We start from the raw sequence: 13,988 nt of genomic DNA, 5'->3' as shown, positions 1-13,988 counted from the left end.
CATATACTTGAAAGTTGCTCAGAATAAAGAATTTAAAAGTTCTCGTCACAAGAAAAATAAGTTCACAACCACGTGTGGTGATGAATAATCTTTCATCACCACCATCACCACTGGTGGTGGTGACCATGCTACAATCTATAGAGATAAAATCATTACGTGGTTCACCCGAAACTCATACCATAGGTCAATGATACCTCAATAAAAAAATTAAAAATTAAATTAAGAGACACTGCTGACTCCTTGAACTCGTTGAACGCAGACAAGCTTGTCCCATAACCAAAGAAGCAGACCACAACCAGGCATCTTAAAAGATAACAAAGTTTTATTAAACAAACCTGGAATGAATAGTATTATTACATAAATTAGGCAGCAGTAAAAATTTCCTAAGGTATATATACAAATCACAGTGATTTTCATTGTGCAAGAATTGAAAGAATTAGCAACAGACTTTTTTTTTTTTTTTTTTTCCACATGAGAAGCTGGGACGACCCCACAGGGATCCCAGTGCTGGCTTGCCGGGGCTCACCGCACCTGCAAAGGCACTCCGTCTCATGTCTGCGGCATCCCACGGCCAACCCGGGGCCCCCCGGCCAGGCTGCCCATAGCACGGCGCAAGGAAGAAGGAAGCTATGACCGTTCTGCAGAGCTGAAGACCCATCTCAGAGGACAAGATGCCCTGAGTGTCAAAAGGCTTGAAATCCCATCTGCTAACAAACACATAATGACTTTTAAATTAAGACAGGTGTCCGCCAGGGAAAAGCCAAGGAAAGCACAACAGAATGCATTACAACACAATAATTTATAGGAAAGCATGACAGAGCGATTCCCTGTTACTACGAAGGACCGTTAAGCCCACGGGGTCTGCAAAATCAACTTGATAGGGAAACATGATGCTTGGAGAAAACACGTCTCCCACATCCATCGCCACCAAAACATACACACACGTGCACACACACACCCCAAACTACCCAAATACATTATTAACACAACAGTTCATGTGCTTATCTTCTTGTTTTTGGTAAGTGGACATCGTCCACTGAAGGTGGAAGTGAAGAGAAGGCCTTCTCACCTCCGTAAGACATAGGGACACACAGTACAGGTACCCAGGACTTGCCCAACGCAGATAAAACCCATAGTCTCGGTGGATGGGCCTCGAGAAAGAGAGCAACTTAGGCATCATCTCCTCAGTCTCCACCACGGGAGCCCTCAGGGGCTTCTGTGAATGTGTTCATTTTGGGGTATAAAATCTATTGGTTAGGGGGAAAAATCCAACCAAGTATTTTTTCCTGCACTACAATAACCAAGTGGCTAGAACGAGAATTTTGATGTGGTCATGGGATTTAATGCAGCCTGAAGCCCTCCCTGGGGGTGGGCAGCTCTCAGTGCCTTGAGAGTGGGGGGCACTGGGGTCTTTTTAGTTGATGGCACAGAGCCATATTTTCACAGTTAAAATGGTCCAAAATCTAGAGGCAGCTGAAGTCATACAAAGAAATGGCAAACGCATCGCACGTCACAGGACTGTCTAGTGGTACTGGTGTTTCTGTCATTGGTACCAAGGGAGTTCTTAGGCAGAGAGCACAGAATGAAACAGTGCCCTGTACCAGATGGACAGGTGGTGGGCAGGGATGGGACAAGGAGTGTGAAGCCATCACAAGGACGTGAGCTGGGCACACGGGTGTTCTTGCCGGGCTTTCTTTTGACCCATCATCACGTCAACAGCAGAAATCACAAAGTGTCCATCGCCACAGCAGATACGTTTACACCAAGCAAGGTTCTCACGTATGTTCTGCAAGAAATGAAAGTTGGCTGGCCCCGATGTAGGATATGCTGTATGGCCAGCTGTGACTCAATTTCCTTCTGAGCTTTACAGTTGTGTGTTCAAGCAGGCTGGTGACAATCCCCCTAGAAAAACAGCAACCGCCCCAACACATTTCTCTGCAAAACACACGTTTCCTGAGGAATTTTTTTTTAAATGGTATCTGTATTTAAGAAAATATTGCCAACTCATAAAATTGCATAGAACGAAAAGGAGTCTTTTTTTTTTTTTTTTTCTGATGCAAATTTTTGCGAGTAGTTCCATGACATTTCTTCTGGTGACTTTTGCACACAGATATCCGATTAGATACCTGAAATTTTCGGAGTGCCCCCGCCGAGTAGACTACTTTTCAATGATATATCATGAGTGTCCCATGTGTTTGGGACTCATTTTGATTAAATCAGTCTTTGCATTACGTCACCCTGCTTAATTTAACAGTCCAGCCACGGGCCGTTAACACATGGCGTGTGCCACCTTGAATATTGCAATGGCAAGACTGAGTTTAACACCATCTGGTATTCTTGGAATTCCTTTTAGTTTTTAATTTGTTTTGCATGGCTCACGGCCGATGACAATGTTTTTAAAGAACCATGTGATCCGTGCATTAATGTTGGCGTGTGTGCATGTGTGTGTGTATGTGTGTGCATATCTGTCCAATATTAAGGCATCTCATTTCATGCTTTCTTGAGGCTATTTTCATAACCTATATTAAATCCGGGACAGTGAGAACTAAACCCGAAAATATGCATATGGGCCAAAGTGTCTAATACAATGCTTTATCACGTTCAAGAAAGGTGTTTCATTTATTTTTATTTTTTTAAGCACAGGGCTCCAAAATAATAGTAATTTATTTTTATAAGTCAGGGGACGTGAGATCTTTGCTTTCCCCACGTGGGTTTGTATCTCAGTGCACCATCCCTTTGCCGATTTAGGCTTGTAACAGTCAATGATGAGGCAGTTAACTGTCAACGTCAGACTTGTAACAGTCCATGACGAGACACTTTGTGCTGAAAGCAATGCCCATTCTGGCCCCCTACTTAATGCAAACCAGCACGGGAATTGATCAGTCCAGACTGAAAACACTGTTCTGTTGGAATATCCATACAGCTCGCCCTTTAAAAATAATTTTCCTTTGAGTTACTCGTTACAAACTGTTTATTTTACTAAATGTTGCAGTCGCCCTGATCTTACTCACTGGATTTGTATTTGAAGAGCAGGTGATGTATGAGGAAGGGGGAAACGCGGCATGGCTTTGATTTCAGGGTCTATTAAAGCTTGGGTGTGTGCACATGTTCTCCAATCCACCTTGCAGCACACAGAATCCCAGCCTTCTGACTTGTGAGTGGGATCTGGCCAAATCAGGTAGGCAACTACGCGGCCTTTGACATTTTGCTGCTCAAAGAAATGTATGACTTTCCCACACGGCGGCTCTCCACGTCCACATACGTGGTCACAGAGGAGAGGTACAAAAGGTTACATGGACAGAAAAGGTCTTTCCAGGCACGGCACTGGAGAATAATAATGTCTACGACAGCCAAGAATCCACAAGGTGACTTGAGAACACATGAGCTGGAGAAGCCTTGAGAGGGTGCCCAGGTTTGACTCCTCCCCGCACCCATTTCAGCAACACATCTCCCAGGGCAGATGCTGCTCCCACACCCAGTACCCAAGGAGGTGGGCTTTTCTGGGCCAACCCAAGAAAGGAACAGTAGAGACAGGGTCTTGGAGCTCAATGTGGATGTCCCTCTGTGGTCACAAAGGCTCTGGCACCTACTAGTTAAGTGCACAGACATCCCTGCAGAAGGTCATGGCTGAGCCCTATGACCAGACGCAACACAGATATGAGCAACTCTGTCCAGCTGAGTCACGGCCAGCAGAGAGACAAGGCAATGCATCACAGACAGCACAGACCCCCAGGACCTCTTTGCATGCCTCGTTTTCTGGAAAGACCCACATCTAGCAACATTCCCACTGGAGCCTACTCTGCACCCACCCTGCATTAAGTCAATCCCAAGGGGAAAGCATGGGCAGGTTGCTCTCTTCATGGTATCTTCACAATCAGGTCCAGAGAGGAAAAGACAAAATCTCACCCACTAATAAGTCTGTACGAGCCCACCCTGCCTACGAGACAAGAGAAGAACCAAACAGAAGAACCAAGAGGGATTAATTTCTACTACATCGAACACTGACACCCTATAGCTCATTTGCATCTTATTCTTCCCACAAGGCAAGTTAAAATAAAAACACGCTTGCATGAAAGTCACCCATGCAACTGAGCCAATGTGGAAAGTCACTTGTTAGCTCTGCATTTGACTGGACACAGAGCTCAAATGGGATATTATTAGGTAGACACCTGCCACTCCACCCATCACCACCACAATGGACTACGGAATTTCCGGATGTGATGCAGGAGATTTCTGGATGGCATTCCATGCCTTGAACAATGTTAATGGCCACTGGTATTCTCAGACTCAAACTCAAACGGACACATCCTTGTCTTCCCTTCTGGTTTCAAGACCTAAAGTCACCAGACAGGAAGCATGAAAGATACGGGACATGGACCACCAGAACAGGTTTCCTCACAAGCTATAAAATCGCAGGCTCTGAGAAGTATAAAGATGAACATCACAGTGCAATTCCTGTGCACCAGTCCCATGGTCTTTTCACACACACACACACACACACACGCACGCACACGCGCCATCTGTGGTTATAACCAAACACGTTCAGTTCAAACTCATAAAGTTAAGTCTATGAGGAAAACCAAGACATCACAGTAGGTTCATCACACGAAGAGATAAGATAAAAATCTACAACCAAACAATTTTCTGAAAGGTCCTACTGTGCAGTAGATTTCCAGTTGCTTAATGATGCTTAATTTCCAGTTGCTTAAATAATGCCAGGTCCATGACTTTGTACGGATATGCAGTCTCTTTATGTACATCCGGACTTCTAGAATACGGAAATATCCTTATCCCGTGGACGCGACCCTTCTTCACAGCGGATGTGCAGCTCTTTGTTCCCAGCAGGTTTAAATCATCCTAGTTGAGACAAAAATTAAAAAAGGATTTTGTTAGTTTTCAGAATAAGTGGGCAAGATTTATAATAATCGTACTAACAACTCAAAAATAACTCCATAATACACAAGAACAAACGTTCCTTTGCAATTGTTCTTGCAAAGATCCTATGAATTCTATGAATTCTATGAATGCTTATTAATAAAATCAGAAAGCCATGGGAGGCCCGGGTGGCTCAGTCGGTTAAGCATCTGACTCTTGGTTTCAGCTCAGGTCCTGCTCTCAGGGTCATGAGATTGAGCCCCGTGTTTGGCTCTGCTCAGCATGGAGTCTGCTTGATTCTCCTCCCTCTGCCCCTCCTGCTCATGCTCTCTATCTCTAAGTATATAAGTCTTAAAAAAAAAAAAAAAAGTTAAGCAGTATTTTAACGGTGAGTCTCAAATAAGATACGATGGTATCATGCACAGAATTATCCCATGTTCATCTACGCAAAGAGAGGAGAGTGATTCCACAAGGAAAACCAGGTCCTGTCTCAATGTGTCCACTGCAGAACTTTTCCAGCTAGAGAGAAAACCTCTCAAGTCAAATGCTGAAATCAAATAAAAACCAAAATGGGAGGCCTCTCCCCGCCAGGCATCCTAACAGTCCCCTCCATGAGGTGAAGAGATGGGAGACTCCACTTTTCAAAGGTGAGTGGGTTAGTCATACAGCTGTTAACTGGCTCTGGAGAGCGGGCATTAAGCTGCACTTGGGCGTCATCAATGGGAGACCATTTTGCTTCATGAAGAAATAACCTTCCCTCACGGATGGTCACACGTGTTTACTCAGCACAGAAAACGCCAGATCTCTGTCCTGTCCTTTGTGCAAAATCGGGGAAACAGAGTCAAATGTTAAGACATCTAGCTGCTCCAGCAAGAGACCAAAATCCAAGGTTGTGCAATAAACACAAAGTCATGTGATCATGACATGATATCTTGATTTCCCAAGGTTCATTGAGAAGGTCATCAAACAGCGTCCGCACCACTGGCCGAAGTCCTTCAAGGATGACTCCAGGCACACAAAAAAATGCCATTTACACGTATATTCCCAAGGATATGCCCCACCTTGAGAAAGTTATTCCTGTCTCCAGAATCTGCTAAAATCTGCTATCTGGGGCCTCTGGGGGTACAATTCCCAACCGTGAATAGAAAACTATCCCCCGAGTACACGACAGACCCCATCAGACGGCAGATTTGTGTCTCCTTAAGTAAATTTAACAGTATCCCTGTTACAAAAAGGCTGCAGTCCTCTGGCTTATCAACTAAGTGTCGTGCACTAGAAAACATACCACGTCTTCCATCAAGATGGAAGATGGATCACGCCTTCCATTTAAGGATGACTGGATAAAAATCATTCACAAAATGTTACAGGCAAATCATTCAAAACTGAAGCAAATGAACAGAAGAGAAAGTAAAACCCAAATTTAGAAATACCTCCTATTTTTAAAACTCATTAACTGGCCTTCACGAGGTCTGCAGAAGCTGGAAAAGCTAAAGAGAGTCTTTTTTAAGAGAACCTCCAGAGAACGGTCATTACGTGCTGAAAAGACTAAAACCCATCAAGCAGACATGTTCCCTTCTCATCCACAGGGACACCTGTCTTCTCTCTCACTGAATTTTTGTTTCCACATTTTAACATTTAGGCAGGTTTCCCCTCGGGATCTGCATGGCAAGACCAGCAGAGAGTAGAGGTCTCTGGTACACAACGTGTCCCTCTGGTGAGGGTTCTAGAACGGTGTCAACTTGAACGTTGTATTGACCAGTTATTTTTCCCATTCCACATAATTACTGTTGGGGGGATAAACAGAGGCCAAAAAAAAAAAAAAAAACAAAAACAAAAACACAAGAAAAGTCAAGGAGGAGAACGCTCATTGGTTGTATCTTGCTTCTCTTCCTTCCTGCCATTTTTCTTGCCTGCATGTCATGAGAAGGAAAAACCAAGTGGTATACATCACCAAGCTCCTCACAGAACTGGGAGAAACTGAAATATCTTCACTACCCACATTCAAAAGATCCTTCAAACTCATCGATTCCACAGACACAGAGTCACAGACCTTAAAGGTTCAAAGAAATGACTCAAAAATCCATTCTTTTAAACGTCAAATGGAGCTTAGCCAATCCCATCAGAGGTGTTTACTGCTGTCATCAGTTTTTAATGAAAAGGGGTCTAAAAAAAAAAACCCTTCTGAAAATGTTTGGTTGGTATCTGGGAGGACACTGGTCTGGAACTCAGGGTTTCTAGAACACAAGGACTCAGGGATTTTTTTTTTTTTTTTAACCAAAGGGGCTGTGCCCTGGACTGTGCAGGTGCACACGGATCTCACAGAGGTCTTAGCTGGATGTGGATTCTGCCCCAACAGGTGTGTCTGAGGAGTGGGACATTGGAGGCAATGCTATCTCTGGGCCATACCGCATGTCTTGAGTAACACACCCCAGGGTGTTGGCCAAGCTGATGCTAGAAGGATTCCATCTAGCTCTGCCCCACTGCTTGAGTCCCTGGGGATGAGGGAAGCCCTGCTCCACCAACAGCAACAACCCTTTGATGGGGGAACGCGTCAACTTCACGGATTCATAATTACTGTGTCTAAAGATACACCTTCCAGAGGAGGATTCCCGTCCTCAGAAATTCTTGAAGACTTCCAAATCTTTTGGTGACACTGGAGGGGCCGTGTTCCAGTCATTCTCAGGGTACGCTTCGAAGTTCGAGGTATCACCCTCGCCGCATAGCTTCGGCACGATCGGGGGCTGCAGGGTCGGGGGGAAACACAGAGGCACAGTCAGGAGGAAACAGTGCGCACCTGGATGAGACATGCATCCCTTTATGTCTACACCTTTACATAACAACAGAGATGATTTGGGGGAAAAAAGCACAGAAAAACCAAAGTTGTCCTTGCTTTATGAACATGGAAAGCTTTGAACCAGAAATACTGTGAGTAAGGTGTCCACCAATTGTGCGTTATGAGGAACAAAGGGAGAAAAGATGGTAGCCTGCTCTTGCTTCTTAAATTCTAGACTGGAGAACTACCCAGATGCCTTGTTCATGCAGCTCCCCAGGCCTGTCCAGGTCTGAGTGATACTGAAGTAGCTGGTCCAGTGGCCAAAATTTGGAAAATTCCAGAAAGATGTCAACAACAGCAGACTCCACTGACAGTATCACCAATGCCAAGCCTCAGTCCAGCATCAATAAAATGAGGTCACTGGCACTGAAAAGGAGGTCAGCCAAAGGAGGTCCTCCTGTAGAGGACCAGTCAGTAAATATTTTTGGTCTTGCAGGCAGAGGAATTTCTGTGCTCAATGGTCAGCTCTACCCTGGTGGGGGGAAAGCAGCCACAGATGACGTGTAAATGAAGGCAGTTGGCTGTGTGCTAATAAAACTTTATTTATAAAAATAAGGGGCTTTGGGAGGAAATAGAGCAGGAGAGTAACACTCAGTAATGCACATCTTCTAATACTGATTTGGTTTTTGAATGATGAAAATATGTTGTTTATTTAATTTTAACAAATTAGTCACTGAATACATTAAAACACTTAAAAGCAGTTCATGGAGACACTGGTGGTCTGGGCTGAACCCTACGTTCTAGGTTGGGGGCCAGGCATAAGCATTTTTAAAGTCCTTCCATTGACTCGAAAAGTCCAAGGTTGAGCATGTCATTATTGAAGATTCCTGTCAAAAATACATTTCAGGGGCACCTGTGTGGCTCCGTTGTTAAGCAACTGCCTTTGGCTCAGGTCATAATCCCGGGATCCTGGGATGGAGCCCCGCATCGAGCTCCCTGCTCAGCAGGGAGCCTGCTTCTCCCTCTCCCACTCCCCCTGCTTGTAGTCCCTCTCTCACTGTGTCTCTGTCAATAGATAAATAAAATCCTTAAAACCTTTTTTAAAATTAAAAAAGAAAAGAAAAGAAAAAAAAATACATTTCAATTCTGGGTCAAGTGTCCAGCTGTTGATTTTGGCTCAGGACACAATCTCAAGGCCGTAAGATCAAGTCCCCCAGCAGCTCTAGGAGTCAGGCTAAGATTTTCCCTCCTCCTCTGTCCCCCCTCACATGTGTATGCTCTCTTTCTTACTCTAAAATAAATAAATCTTTTTAAAAAAATGTGTGTGTGTGTGTGTGTGTGCTGTGTGTGTACGCACACATATATATTCAGTTCAAAGAAAGGTGAGCTAGAAAATACTACCACCATCACTGTACAATATCCATAAATGTTGGACAAACACGTGTTCTGTGTTACAACATTTACCATTCCCGATTAGAAATTGGTGGGATGGGACTCATCCTAATCATAGTTCAAGTGAGATACAGAGCCAGGTCTCAAAAAACCCAATTGTAAAATGTGGGGTCTTAACCCGTTACCTCTAGGTGTCTCTGTAGCACTAAGATTTCCACTGAAAAGGGATCTTGGCTTATTAATGATTTGAGATGATCAGCTGTATTATACAAATTAACTATGTATCAGCTATAAGTAAACAAGTCAGAATCAGACTCTGCCCCTTGCTGAAGACAGGTAACGATACCAAGCCAACAGTCACCCTCGTACGTATTTTGTACCTTCAGTTTCCTTTGTGGGACCGCCTCCCAATCCACAGTTCGAAACCACCGGTGTCGCTTTACATCATCTGCTCCATTCTTCAAAAGAAACAGGCACCATCAGTAGACGGAATTTTGACAGGACAGGGAAGAAAACACTCCAGAGAATCTCTACTTAGTAGAGAATTAAAAAGTAAAATTAAATTTAAAAAGTGTGCTATGTTTTGAGTCATCATCCCTGGACTATGACTTAGGAGGGAAAATATATACATAAAGGTGTTGTGTTTTGTTCACTTTCATTCAGAGTAGAAAGAAATCCTGTCAGGACCAGTCTGGAACACACACAGAAGTAGGACTTTGGCTCAGGCTCCTGAGATAAAACAAGACAGACAGAAGGACATTTCTGAGTCTGCCACCTGTTTTTATCCTGATGGTTTTCTTCAGAATTTAGCATCTTCATCATACAGACATAGAAACCATGGTTCACTAAATGGTGTCATTGGCTCAGTATTGCAATGCTAGTAAGTCACATGACTAGGACTCAAACCCGTCATGTCCACTTCAGAGATCTTAACAGCTACCCAGCAGGACTTTCCAATTACACTATCCATGTTTGTGTAATAGATGGTTTCTTATGGTCTGTCTCCTTCACTCTCAAGGCTGACACCAATGGCCAACTTGCAGATGTCAATGGCATCATGGTCTTTGAAAATCCTAACCCTAACCTAAACCTAACCCTAACTCTAACCCTAACCCCAACCTCATCCCCTACCCTACCCTAATCCTAATCCCTCCCAGCTGTTCAGCCTTTGACCCTACCCATCTCATCCCTTTTTATGGCCCTTGGAGCAACTTTTTTAATCTATTAAATGTTGGGAATTGTTAAGACAGAAACACATGAATTCTGTGACATAGGAAGAAGCCAGTGGATCTGAACATAAAGTTTGTGAAATGTCACCTGGTACCTGTGCAGAATAACTTATTTGGACATAGGGTCTTGGCACATCTGATTAAGCGAAGGATCTGAGAAGAGCTCATCCCAAATCAGGGTGGCCCTAAATCCAATGTCAGGTGTCTTTGCAAGAGACAGAGTAGGAGAGACACAGACACAGAGGAGAAGCCACATGAAGACAAAGGCAGAGATGGGAGGGATGTGGCCACAAGCCCAGGGACACCTGGAGCCCCAGAAGCTGGAAGAGGAAGAAAGACCCTCCCCTGGAGCTTCGGGACAGAGCATGGCCCTGACCCGCCTGGATCTCAGTGGCCCTGCCCCAACTGGATCTCAGACTCTGCTCCTTTGTTACAGCAGCCACTGGACACAAATACACCCACATCAACAGATGGTCCTGAGAGCTTGGTGTGAACCAAGCCTCGTGCACAGGTCTACTGTGTCTCCCAAGACTACGGTAGACAAGACCAAGGTATGGACCCATGATTAAGTTTCTCCATGGATATCCCGAACCAGAAATAGCTAAGATGTTCCCAGATTCTCGTAGACTCAGCAGTGCCACAACAGAACCAAAACGTGCATATAAGATATCATACCATTTACACAATCATCTCTTAAATATATTCCCCTCCACATGAAAAGTTTGTGAAAATCACACATGATGTACACTTTCTCAAATGATTAATTCCCACACAGATGTGCACACCCACGGTTATGGCACTATTCACAACAGCCAAAAGGCAGAAAACAACCCAATTGTCCATCAGTGGAGGGATGAGTACACACGGTGGGGTCCATGCATGAATGGAGTGTGACTGGTCCATAGAAAGGAACAAAGCACTGACACCTGCTAGCATCTGGACAGATCCTGAAAACATGGGAGGAGCCAGACACAAAACATCACTTATGCTGTGATTCACTTACAGGAAAGCCCAGAACAGGGATATCTATAGAGACAGAAAGGGCAGGAGGGATGAAAGGATCGGATAACAACAACATAGGGTATGGGGTTTCTTTCTGAGAAGGAGGAAACGTTCTTTGACATTGACTTTGGGGATGGTTCCCCAACTCTGCAAACATAGTAAAAGGTGCTGCACTGCACGCTCAGAATGGGGAGGCATGTATGGTACATGAGTTATAGGTCCAGCACGTTATTTGAAAAGTCGAAATAACTAAGCAAAATACCGACATCGTGGAGATGACGGGTGAATCATTTACTTGTCTAGAGAGAAGAAGGGATGCGGTATAGACCCAGGTGGATTTCACACGCCCAAACACCCAGATCTGAACTTCAGCCCACAATTAAACACGATCACTGTGCCTTTGTCTCTAAAAATAGAAATGTATGTATGGTGCCAAGTGATGGGAGTGTCTCGTGCGTAAGACGTACGAAAACGAACACTGACCTTCATGTTTCCGAGGCGTCGGGTTCTGTCAACGACCAGCAATTTCCTAATGAGGTCCCTACATGCGGGAAGGAGAAAAAAAGAAGATGCATCTTGATACAGACCCAAGCAAACACGGCGTGTCAACGGCAATAAAATCCACCCACCACATTATGCAATGGAGGGAGGATCAATTTTCGTTTTGCCTCCACATTTTCTCACAATTGTTTCCTCACTGATACGGGTTTCTAAGTAATTTATGCAAAGCAGGGCTGGCTACACAGAGGGACAGAGCAAAGGGGAAAAGGCCTATTACATCATTGTACAGAAAAGAAGCCTTTCAATAGAAGATGCGAGAAAACTATGTGTCTGCCCCAAGCATAGCGACATTTCACTTAAAATGTATCCGTGAGTCTGTCCTTGCCCAAGAGAAGACATCTGCTTTTACCAAAATGAATGGCCACAGTTTGCCCTAAGGAGCTACTTATTTATGGGATTCTGGTTGTACGCTGCTTGCTCTCCCATAACACACAAACTTCTATGAGTCCCTTAAACTCTGCTTCCCCACCCACTTCAGAATACAGGGCCATTACGATCTGATAGTTTATGTCAAGACATTCAGAAGACAGGCTAGTTCTAAAAAGGAAAGGTAAGGAAATAAAATTTGTGCTTGTGTGTGTCTCTGCACATAACACATAGAATACATTATGGACAGTAATATCGAGGGACTTCAAATATAAATTGAAACCCCCCAGATAAATCAAAAGACCTATGGTCCAGCTTCAAAAACCCCATGACACAACTTTGAAAAACTGAAAGGAACCTTATGCCCTGGGTTAAGGAGAACACCCCCAGACTCACGTCACAGGCTCTGGAATCCCAAGTCCCCTGGCAATATATGGGAAGGTCCAGGGTCCCAAGATCCCTGAATGCCTTATGCCTAGACTGTGAATCACCAAACACCACACTCTCAAACAATCCCAACTAATGTGTTTTTTTCCCTTCTGTTTCTCTACCATTTATTGTTAGTGCATCTACTTAAATCGGTCTACACTGGGGTTCTAAATAAATGAAGTTTTATTTAAAATATAAAACTGAACCCTAAAAAAAAATAAAATATAAAATTGAACCCTTACAGAACAGCACAGGGTAAGGATGTAAAGCGTCTGTTCAATATGGCAAAGCTGTGTAGGAACTCTGGAGGTGCCTGCAATCCTGGCTCAGGCTCTGTGGCAATCCCTTGATTCTATCCTGCCTGGCTTCTCTCTGACCACTCTGAGACAGGAAGAAACACTAGGAAGGTGTTTGGTCTACCACGTTGGCAACACGCCCCAAAGCTCTAATATCCTTTCAGCTGCCTAAGATCCTACAAGGAATCTTAATGACAATCCAAAGACACATGTGCCCAGGCAGGAAGGGGACACAGTCAAATGCCGAGGTTGTGTGAAGCAACAACAACAGAAGACCTTGAGAACTTGAAAGTAAAAATCCGACCGTCATGGCAACCAACGGCAGTAGTTTGGATACACAAGACTCATTAAGGTTCTGCTTCTCATCCAACTTGGGAAGATCTAGACAATAATGGGAAGAAGTGAAGTTCTACTCAACCACCATCTGCAATCAGCAACTGCACCTAAGGATCCCAGGTTCCTGCTCTGGCTGAGCCCCCATGTTGGGGACACGGGGGTCCCAGGCAAGAGAGAAGAAGAGCCTGCTATACAAGGAGCATTCTAGACCAAAGGACAGCAGGGCAGACCCTAATGGGGAAAAGAGGCATAGGGAGTAAGACACCAAACGTAGATTAAACTTAATGTTTGTCATAGTCCCTTTTTTTCCATGGGACAGTATAAACGTAATATGTTCATGACTGACCTGAGCCCTTCCCACCAATGATGGAAGAAATGACCTACAATTTTATGCATTGTCCCTTCTCTGGGGAAACCAAGAACCAGCCAGCTTTTGGAAGAGTTTAGGTCATTGCTAGCAAGAGGAAGTGAATATATCCCCCAAGATTCTGCCCAGCCCAAGACCATCAGGGGATTCTACAAGGGGCTGACTTGGAGAATGCAAGAGACAGTCCACACTCTACTGACGAGGAGCAACAGCTAAGCCACGGCTGTATACCTCAGGATGGACTCTGCCAGCGTGCATCCACACAAGACAACGGATGCCCACACCCTCTAGATTTACCCTGAATGTCAATGGTCTAAGGTCACCACCAACCAGCTGATCTGCCAATGGGCATGAGTAGATTT

General features: G+C 44.4%; 1 protein-coding gene across 3 annotated transcripts in view; it reads right to left on the bottom strand.

The window, feature by feature from the left end:
* Positions 1–4,593: 4,593 nt before the first annotated feature.
* Positions 4,594–13,988, bottom strand: part of PRKX (protein kinase X-linked) — a 73,910-nt gene continuing 64,515 nt past the window's right edge. The window contains exons 6-9 of one of the 3 annotated variants that reach the window (XM_032880235.1): positions 11,755–11,812; positions 9,421–9,498; positions 7,468–7,616; positions 4,770–4,857 (exon numbers count right to left, since the gene is read on the bottom strand). In XM_032880235.1, coding sequence (XP_032736126.1) covers positions 7,491–7,616; positions 9,421–9,498; positions 11,755–11,812 — 262 coding nt within the window. In that variant the 3' untranslated portion in view covers positions 4,770–4,857; positions 7,468–7,490. Of the gene's footprint in view, positions 4,858–7,467; positions 7,617–9,160; positions 9,300–9,420; positions 9,499–11,754; positions 11,813–13,988 lie in introns of those variants that run through there. The other 2 variants (XM_032880237.1, XM_032880236.1) reach the window with 2 other exon arrangements.

Source organism: Lontra canadensis, unplaced genomic scaffold (assembly GCF_010015895.1).
Source record: "Lontra canadensis isolate GAN:19392208 unplaced genomic scaffold, GSC_riverotter_1.0 scaffold68, whole genome shotgun sequence".
Lineage (NCBI taxonomy): Eukaryota > Metazoa > Chordata > Mammalia > Carnivora > Mustelidae > Lontra > Lontra canadensis.
The sequence above is the reverse complement of the archived record's forward strand: the minus strand, read 5'-3'. Positions and strand labels throughout refer to the sequence as shown.